Source organism: Morone saxatilis, unplaced genomic scaffold (assembly GCF_004916995.1).
Source record: "Morone saxatilis isolate NCDOM2014 unplaced genomic scaffold, NCSU_SB_2.0 Contig8, whole genome shotgun sequence".
In the NCBI taxonomy this organism is placed as follows: Eukaryota; Metazoa; Chordata; class Actinopteri; family Moronidae; genus Morone; species Morone saxatilis.
In genome coordinates this window covers 4,490,349-4,501,076 of record NW_023340257.1, presented here as the reverse complement: position 1 = coordinate 4,501,076, position 10,728 = coordinate 4,490,349, and the positions used below count along the sequence as shown (strand labels likewise).

The 10,728-nt window shown below is 38.5% G+C and overlaps 1 protein-coding gene across 1 annotated transcript in view; it reads left to right on the top strand.

Moving 5' to 3' along the window:
* The window catches only part of meis3 (myeloid ecotropic viral integration site 3), a gene marked incomplete in the record, with an annotated part of 8,862 nt that extends 5,472 nt beyond the window's left edge, over window positions 1–3,390 (top strand). The window contains 4 exon segments of the mRNA XM_035680479.1: window positions 188–264; window positions 1,155–1,213; window positions 1,321–1,407; window positions 3,093–3,390. Coding sequence (XP_035536372.1) covers window positions 188–264; window positions 1,155–1,213; window positions 1,321–1,407; window positions 3,093–3,292 — 423 coding nt within the window.
* Between the last annotated feature and the right edge of the window lie 7,338 nt (window positions 3,391–10,728).

Below are 10,728 nucleotides of genomic sequence, written 5' to 3'. Positions count from 1 at the left end.
TGTGTGTGTGTGAGAGAGAGTGAAGGTTTGCCAAGGTTGAAAATGTGAATTCAGATGGAGGGTCATCAGCAGAGAGAGATTACTTCACTGTAGATTAAAGCGGAAGTTACATTATGTCACCAGTAACCCTTGAGATTATTCTCTTGTTCACTCACAAGCATTCACTCACACATTTGTCCTCTCCCAGCACCCGTACCCGTCTGAGGAGCAGAAGAAGCAGCTGGCACAGGACACAGGACTGACCATCTTACAGGTCAACAACTGGTCAGTGCACTCAATCAATACACTAATTCTGGCCCTGTGGTTTATCAATAATCAGTTAAACTGTCATGTTTAAATGAGTGTCAACTTTCAATTTAACAGAATGGCAGTTGCCACATTGATTACATATTGGCGCAATATTTGGCTGCAATAATGAACAGTATCTATAGTTTACATCTCTTAGTATCTCTTTATTGTGCCCATTTTGTACAAATAAATGTCAGTTAAATGTAAGGCTGCACTTTTACAAGACTTTTAGAGAAGACTATAATCTACTTTATTAGAGAGAAGCTTGTAACAGAGTAAGAAATGTCCTACTAAGCATTTTTTTTTTAAGCTGTAAAATCGCAGTAAAATCCATTTGCTCTATGTTCATAAAACAGAATAGCAAATCAATATCCAATAATCAGGTGGTTTACTGCACCGGAATTCCCCAGGCACACATGTACCTGCACAGGCAAAACACACACACACACACGTTTCCATGTTTCTGATTCAATTACTTGTTTCATAATGTAAAATTTCTGCACCTAAGATATTGATACAGAAACACACAAAAACAAAATATATTAACAGTAGATTCTGTAATCTGATAACTTGCATGTTTTTATTTGTAACCATGCTGCAGCACACACACAGAGTGACCCGATCAATGCAGATCAATCAATTATCACAGGGCAATCAATACCTGCTCTGCCCTAACGTTGATTTACTCTGCCCTCTGAAAGGGTTAAGTGGTTGTAAAAGGGAAAAGGTTAATAGTCTCCTGGTCAGCCTTTTTCTCCATTAACGGGTGCCCTCGTCCATCGCTCTCTCTCTCTCTCTCTGTCTTTCTTTCTCTCTCTCTCTCTGTCTGAAAACACTCTTTCTTTATGTCTCTCTCCCCTGCACAGGTTCATCAATGCCAGGAGAAGAATAGTTCAGCCGATGATTGACCAGTCAAATCGCTCAGGTCTGTGTTTATAAGTCAGCTGGTCGGTCGCTAGGCAAACAACTCTGTGTATATGTGTGTTTGTGTGTGTTGTATATTTATGTCTGATAGTGTGTGTCGTCTCACAGGTCAGGGTGGTCCCTACAGCCCAGAGGGAGCAGCTCTTGGGGGCTACGGGCTTGATGGACAGGCCCACCTCGGGCTCCGAACAGCAGGTACAGTAATAGTACCGAATAGCCTATAGTACTCTGGGTTAGGGCTGGCGATACAGTATGTATTTTTAATGTAAAAAAATACCATGAAAAGACCAAAACCAACAATTAATTGTATTGCATGTGTATCAAAGCCTAATGTATCATATTCCTCTGTGCCATGTTACACTGGCTGACATGTTCCTTCATTCACACGCACACTGTAGTTTATTTTGACTCAGTCACACCGTCCTGCTGCTGGAAATACTCACAAGAGCTCCAAATGTAGATTAATCCGCAACTGGAAATAGTCCCCAACAAATGCACTATTTCCTCCCGTTTGTGTAATGTTTACTGAAAATACAGTAGCCAGATGTTTCTGGAAATCATATTCAACTTTTTTTTTTAAAGAAAAGGAACAATTTGTTTTAAGATTTACCTCTCAAGTAAGAAAAAAATGGGCTTGGGACTGAGTGCCACAGACAGGCTGGGGAAATCGAAAGTATTAAGAAATGGACTCACGCTGTTAATTTTGCCTTTTCATGGGATTTGTTGACAATAAAAAAAATTTAGAATATCAGCAGCCTCATCCTTTAAGTCCACTCAAGGAAAAATCACAAGTAGATCAAAAAACATAGTCACTGCTGAGTACCAAGGAAAAAACTAATATGAGGAATATGAAGGGACAGAGTTGAACTAAGAAATCTTAAATAAAAAATAAGATATAAATATTTATACTCTGTTTAATCCTGACTGCGCTTTTTCATTAAATACTATGAATATAAATATTTATAAGCATTAGGAAAGAGTGACTCACTCACTATTCAGTGATGTGTTAGAGGTAGTTTCCTCTGTTAGAGGTGGTTTCTGTACAGACTTCTAAAACTCCACTATCTCTGTTTGCTGTCATTTTAACATAATTTTAAACATTTTAATGAGTGATTTTATCACCATGTTCAATTGCTTATGCTCGATCCAGACACATTGTGTGGGATGTTGTGGTCTGAAGCTTTAAAGGAACAACATGTGACTTTATGTGAATAACCAAGCACGAAAAACCACATCAAAAGACTTAAACCTCTTATATTAATACATAACACTAGACAGTAAGTAAATCTACGATATTATTATGTGTTTTTTGATGCTATTAAAAAAACCCTAACAAGCAGCTGCTGCTCATGCTGTGCAGCCAAACATTGTTTAAAAGCCACTGAGCTTTATTTTGAAATCTTGTTTTGAAAAAAAACTACCAAATATAAAAAACTACCAAACAAAGTCGAACAAGCTGGTACAGAATATACTGTGTATGCAATACAGTCAGACAGCGTGGAATAAGATGATTGTAACTCAGTGAACGCTAACTGAGGGAAACAAAGGAAGAAGACTGTAGGTTATGTACTTATATTTTAAGTAAAGACACATTTTTCATCTCTAAGCAAAATTAATACATAAATAAATCCATTGTGGATTTTGGGTTTGATAACCATTTTCCTTGCAGAGTTTATGGAGAAGTGTAGTGAAGTGTAGGCCATAATTTAGTAAAAGTGATTTAAGAAGAAAAACACCTTGTCCACTATTACCTACACACTTGACTATTGAATGGCAATGACAGTTGCTCAGTATTTATATATTTCAGTGGAGCCAAATGCTGAAAATATTTCCACTTTATCTACATTTAAAATCTAAACCTGTCCTCCGTGTCTCACAAGGTCTCCAGGGGATGTCTTCTCTGCAGGGTGACTACCCCGGCGCTCTACTGTCCCAACCAGGCTACCCTCCCCATCCGGGACCCTCCCTCCACCCTTACCCGGGTCCACACCCCCACCCCGCAATGCTGCTCCACCCGCCGCCACACGCACACCCCGCAGAGCCGCTCCTCGCCCAGGGACTGGACATACATGCACACTAGCTGTTGGGGGAGTCGGGGTGTGTGTGTGCAAGGGCAAATTACTGTATGAATGTGTGTATGTGTGGTGAGATATAAGTGTGTGTGTGTGTGTGTGTTGTGTGTGTTGTGTGTGGTGTGTGTGTGTGTGTTGTGTGTGTGTGTTGTGGTGTGTGTGTGTGTGTGTGTGTGCACGCTGCTGTGTATGCTGTACTGCGCATACAGAAACAGCTATTTACAAGAAAAAAGACACATTGCTCCGAAAGGTTTACATTCCCCACTTAAAAGACACTGACCCAATGTAGCTGATTCCCAACTCGGCTAACACACCACACCACACACACACAACACAGACATATACATTTCACACACACAGTCTGGACCACAAGTTTTAAGCCAGTACCTCGTTCAGAGTAGAATGCTTCGTCCTCTCACAAATGTCTGCCCACTGTGTCCTGTGGGTTGAGACACATGCTTTAAAATACACTTCCCATCATGCCTGCTGAACCACAGGAAGATCAGATCGGAGGGACAGATGAACATTTATTCCTAGACTTTGCAACAGCACATGGACGTTACTGGATGGGACTTGATCCTGTGAACACGCCTTCTTCACTGCTCCCTGTCTTCCTTCACACGTTGACTGTCAAACACAAACCCACGCCTCCACACACACTTTATTTAAAGCTGATTTGAGTTTTTTCTTATTCTATTTTTATATTTATGTGTGCCACTCCAGGCGGATGCAGCTTCACGTGAGCTTGTTGAAATATTAGTGCTCTTCCTCAGCATGAAGCTAAACACTATGAATGACTTCCAGTCTGCCTCGCTCTCGTACCACTGACCTCCTTAAGATGCCAACAGGTGTCCGTTACCTTAGGATCTTTCCTACACAAACACACAACATACACACATAGCAACACACACTACACTGAAAGCCATTTCTACACACACACACACACACACAAACACAATGTTCTGTAAGCATTTCTAGTACATTTTTTGTCTGTCACAGCGGTGTGTGAGGGGAGCTGCAGCCAAAGGACTCTTGAAACATTTCGGCTCCCTCTCCGCTCTGCTCGGACTGCTGAAACATTTCTGAATGACGATGGGAAATACCGTTAAAGTATTAAAATGTTTTTTTGTAAGACTTGTCAGTGGTCATCTGTTTGCATGTCTTTCTGGACTGTTTATTATTGATGCAGAAGGTGATAGATTTAACGTTTCTGACAGAAAAGTCAATATACATACATCTACATTTTTGAGTGTGCAATGGATGAAAACTGTTGATTAAAAACTGCACACTGCACAAACAGAAAACGTGCAGATTTTGGTGAGACAGCTCCAAGAAGGTCTAAACATCTCTAAATATTAGGAAAGAAAAATAATTGATTAGCGACTGTTGTAGCTCATTTTGAATTATATCCTATGAAGCTAAATTAGAAATACATTAATTTATTATACACAAACTGCAAAAACTGCGTTGTTAGTTAGTTAGCGGGTTGTGCCATTTGTCATTCACATACATAAGTACTAAGAACCTCTTAAAATTGCATTGCAAAAACTTTATCTTCTGTTCCAAGCTGAAAACATAAAATGGGCCCTTCCTATAAACATAGCTAAAGTTTTTTTATAATCATGAAACTAGTCATTCAAAATGACATTTTACTAAAAACTAGAAACCTGATCCCGCAGGTGAAATAGAACCGAGATAACACACACAACAAAACACACAAGTACATATAAAGAGCATAAAAATACATAAATCTTCAAAAGTTTAAATTCATCCAATAAGATGAGACTCTCAAGTTTCAATGTGGTTTGAAATCAATTTGCTTTATATCGTGCAAAGTAGTGGAAGGCCAAGGGTATCAAAAGTCCTTGGATCAGGTCTGACAAACTGTAATTTCAAATTTGAGAAGGAATATACTGATGAACCTTAAGCACAAGACCTTTATAAACAAAAATGACAGTGTGCCCTGGTAGCCAGCCCACTATACAGTACAGTGATGAGTATGATTTATTTCCTATATGAAATGTAATTGTTTTAAGGTGGAATGAGCAACATGAATAAAGGGTATCTCTGTTGCAAAACACAGACATGATGGTTGAGTGTACAATGGAGTTTCTGTGCTCAAATGAAAAACATGCTTTATTCTGATATGCATTAAGAGATCAATTTTTAACCTGTCTGGGTGTTGAGGTCTGAAAGACTGCAATCCCAGATATTTACAAGATTAACCAACTTCAGTGTCAGTACCAATATATGTATGGATGACAGGAATACTGTACTGTATGAGAATGTAGGGTTATTGAGAATACATTTGTTTTTTATCAGCATTTAGTTCAAGTTTGAGATTATGCAGAATGTCTGAAGAAGGTTAAACACAGGCTTAAATTGGAGAAGGGACATGCAAACAAGATTGCATCATCTGCATAAAAAATGTTATAATTAGTTCTGCAGTAGCAATATTGTTTATGTGGATGTAAATAATAATGGACAGAGCACAGAACCTTGTGGTACACCCTTGGTTATTAAAAAGGAGGTGATGTGAGACCATCAGTGCATCAATGTCATAGAGCATCTCACCTCTCACCTAACTTTGTCTAGATTTACAGTAATCCATCCCACTGAGTAAATATTTCGGGTCCTTCATGAGATGTTCTAAAGCTTATAATAAACAAAAGCCACACACTTTTACAGGACCTTTTCTTGATAAATAATGTAATCTTCCTTCTTTTTTCTGATGATAAGTCAAGTCACTCCTCTGACTATCTATTTAACTCTGACAGAGGCCTCAGGCTGCAGCAGCAGTGATCTGTCACACAGGCTGGATTATCACAAGGAGGAAAGAACTGCAATTATTTTTATATGCTTCATAGCACAGACCAGAACTCCTTGTGGTTTGTGTAGATTTTTTCCAGTCCTCACGTAATTCCTTCCTACTTGTTTATCACCAAAATTAAGGAAAATATCGTGTCAACATTTAAAACTTAAACAACCTTTTTGTTTTTCCTCCTAACCTTTCCCCTCGCAGCTCCTGATGTGCACGTCCCATCCGTAATTTCACCTCTTCTCTGAACTATATCCTTTTAGCCATCAAACATCCATACATAATTCCACCCAACATCCACCCACAGTAGCCCAAACACACAACAAACACTCCCCCCCCATTCGGCCTGGAGCAGGAGGGGGGGTCAGGGGCCAGAGTGCAAACAGAGGTCAACAGGAAATGGCTGTTCTCCCTGGCACCCAGGTCCTGACCTCCACTTTTCATTTCTCTTTGTCACTCCACACATTCACTCCTAGGACATGTTAGTCAGTATTGGCCCCTCACTTTTACTCTGTCACCTCTCTACCTCTTTCTTTTTCATAACATGTAACATGTCGTGTAAAACAGTACAACAACTTTTGTTTCAATCTAAAACCATTTCTTTATCGGTTTGACCTCTGAAGATTGGAAGGTGAACTTGGGTTTACCTCAAAGCTCTTTGTGGGAAAACATATTAATTTAGATTTTTCATGACATAATAAAATTAATAAACACTAATTCCTCAAGTTACAAATGGGATAACATGTCAGATTAGACACATACAGTGTCCATAATTCATGTTAAGCATGTTGTTTTAGACAAATATTCTGCCATCTGCTTTAAAAACTGGTCATGTAAAATATTTCCTCAGCCCAGAAAAGACAAAGACAAAAGGGAAAAATGTACATACTCTAAAACTTCATTTAAAAGCGGGTTCCCAATTAGATAGAGGTCCCTTTATCAGACTGATGTGGCTACACATTTTGACACATTTTGTCTCAGTTAGACACCTGGTCTGGATTTTATAGAAATTATTCTGGATGTATAAAACTTCTTCAAACCCACCGGCCTGATTATTTAGATTGCCTACATAAATATAAATGTTTAAACTTTTGTCAATATTTACTTGCTACCTATCGTTAGATTGGTTAGATTCTCCACAATTCAATTGCTCAGTTTATGTTTACAGAAACCATGAGTACCAAAGTATCAAATGATCAAATGAATGATAAATGATTGTAATATTAATCATCAATAATTGATATGTAGGTAATATTCATACAATTTGATAATATTTCCCATCTTTGCTGCAAGGGTTTTGTACAAAAGGAATAAAATGCCTATCCCATATAGACGCCTATTCCAAATAAAGGCAGGTTGAGTTCAGTGATCATAGCAAATAAAAGCCTGGGTTATTCATTTAGGTTTCATGATAAATTCTAGTGACTTTCTTTATGAAACATTATAATATATAGAAAAGTGATTTTCAACTTCTATTTCAATTTCCTATTTACTTACCCTGAGCCTATTTAATGAATATGCTTTTATGTTAAACCAACCAAAGTCTAGAGCTGTGAGGATGAAGCCTACATCTACTGAACAGTAACAGCAGCATGCTAACATGTGCGCAATGGAAATGCTAACATGCTGATGTCATTAAAAACTACTCCTGAGGGGAACATAAATGTCTGAACAAAAATTCACAACAATCGATCTAATAATAGTCAAAACATTTCGGCTAGTATCTTAAATGTTAACCTCATGTTCCATGTTGATTGATAAATCACTATCAGATTTCTTTAACTTTCAAATATCGCAACTATCTTCCAGAAATTTAAAGAAATTCAGGAAATGTTTCGATGAACGTATCTGCCAAGTTTCAAAATGTTTATCCTCAATGTATCTTAAAATGTTCACTGACAACGTACACACTTTGTTTTCAGACTATATCTATTTGTACTGCAACAGCATCATTAAACTATTTAATGGTTCTATTTAGGCACTCGTAGCACTAGGTTTTGGAAAAGATCGTGGTCTTGGTTCAATACAGAAAAGGTCAACAGTCCATAGTCAGTATCGGCCTTACAAATCCAGAATCAGTCAGGCTCTTCTTCATATGTACAAATTCCTCATTCCTACAACAGCTGATCCTGATCTACTGTATAATGTATCTAATGTCTGATGTATGAATATCACCACTCTTCAAAGTTTTTTTCTCTTTCTATTTGAAAACAATGAACCTAAAATGTATAATCCTGCAGCATCACAGCCCAGGCAGGGATCTAAGCAGAAAAATCAACAACACATACTTTATTCATACATCAGTGTTCAGCCCTCACTCGCACAGTATAATTCATAGTCATAGCCTCAGTTTATGATTGGCTCAGATAGATTTCTCTCTCACCAACACAGACTCCATTAGATGGTGGGAATTAGACTGCATAAAATCTGTTGACTTCATGTTGACAAATGAAGAGGAGAAAGGAAAAGGGAGGGAGAAAGTGCTTGAATGCATTTATGTGCACTGTGTTTCAATGTTTGTGTCGTTAGAAGAGAATACAGCATAGGGAGGTGGAGTGAGTCGTACTGCAGCTACAACTTCACAAATCAGAGGGGTAAGGTTTTGGCCGAGTTTAGAGAAAATGACTGAATAACACATTTTTGTGGAAAATGTGTTTCATAAAATTCACACCGGTTGATACATTTTGTTAAAACGACAACAGTGTGATTGTTGTTTCAAATGAGCTCCACTGCAGCACTTGTACAATGCTGGCCACATGGTGCATGATGTCTTCATATATATTGCATTCAGTGTATTGGCTACACTCCCTATAATGTCTCCATCATTTCAGAGTCCTACTGGTTTGAATTTGACCATTTGGGCTATTGAAGCAAAATGAATACACGTGTGTAATGTGAACATGTGCACGCCTGCGTGTGTCAGCGCATGAATCTGTGTGTGCATTAATATGTACAATTTCATTTTAGCATAAAGTGTGTGTGTGTGTGTGGGGAATGCAGGTGGAGAGAGGGAGGAGGGGCGAAGGGGTCGCATGGAGAAGAGAAACGAGAGGTGTGTATTTGGTGGTATGTGAAACTGGGGGGGGGGGGGGGGCACAGAATGGCTGGCTCGGTAGCTCAGGCAGTTGAGGTACCTGCAGTCAACAATGCGCAGACATGCAACGCCAACAAACACACACCCACACACGTACACACACACCACAACACAGACACCTTAAAGGTGAGGGGGTGCTACAATCAGTACAAATCACTTTAAAAATGATACTGTCAAACTAACTATCAACAGGAGCATAAGGAGACCCAAAGTCCCTATCACAAGATACAAAGCATAGTGAACCATTATTTCTTGAGCATCCATGATCAAGAAATATAGAAACTATTGTAGTAAATTAGCAAGGAAATTTAAAAAATAACTAAGTAATTTGCAGAGTTTTTGTTTAAAAAAGGCTGCTTACCCATAATGTGCATCTGGTGGAATCGAATAACTCCATATTACAGTGTAATATCTGAATAGAGATTAACACAAATTTTCTGAATTATAATGAATATTTTTGACTTCTGAGGTATACAATGAAATACCTAATGTGACTTACTTAAAGTCTTTTCAAATACCAGCAGTATTTTCTTTCGGTAATAAAAAAAGTGACCTAGGATAAAGAAAGTACTTGGAATACTTGTTCCACCACTGGCTAGTCCTTGTATCGTAGTGAAGTTTTAGCAGTAAAAATATTATAATAATACTATCAGTATTCTACATACGCCTAAGACCAACACCAAACACCCACACAAACAACACCAAAGAAAACTGTAATGACTAAGTTTAGTTCTTTATATAACTGCAGTGTGAGCGTTCTGATAACTCCGTTAAGAAATGTAATACATAACACAACAATGTTGTCGACATGAAACATAATGAAGGCTTACTGTTTAAATTGCTTTTGTATTCATATTAAACTTTACACTAAACTATCTTTTACTTTTCTTGCCATATTCGATTGCTTGGTTTTAATAAAACCAATATACATGACACTTCACCATTTGGTGCTTAAAATTACGATCCCAATAGATGCCTTGCAGCTGCTTCACTTGAAGCTCAGTAACTTTCACTTTTATTTTTTTTCCACTTTTGTTTTTTTTTTTTTATTTTTTTTAAACTCAGCTATGTGATGTCTTTACTGGCTGGCCTGCCTTTGTCTTTCATCTGTCACCTCAGTCCCGGCTAATCAATATATAAATGTATCTTGTTTTTGTTTTTCCTGTGCCCTCGGAGCGCTGTCACCTACCAGCCAGCATTGCCTCCTGGTCACGGGCTCGTTCAGCACACTACAACACAATAAAACTTTCTTTTTCTCTTTTTAACCCTCCTGTCCTTTTTTAATTCCCTCTCCCTGTCATATCAGCTCTCCCTATGCTCTTTCCTCTTTCCCTGCTGCATTCCTCCATTCTTCCGTTCGTGTTCGTCCCTTACTCGCTCGTATACCCCTCCCCGCGCTTCCCCACCCTCCTGCCCGCTCCGCTCCTCCTTACTTGACTGAACTTCTGACAGGTGTGAAATTGAATGATTAATGACCAACCACTAGATTCCCACACACACACACACCACACACACACACACACCACACACAC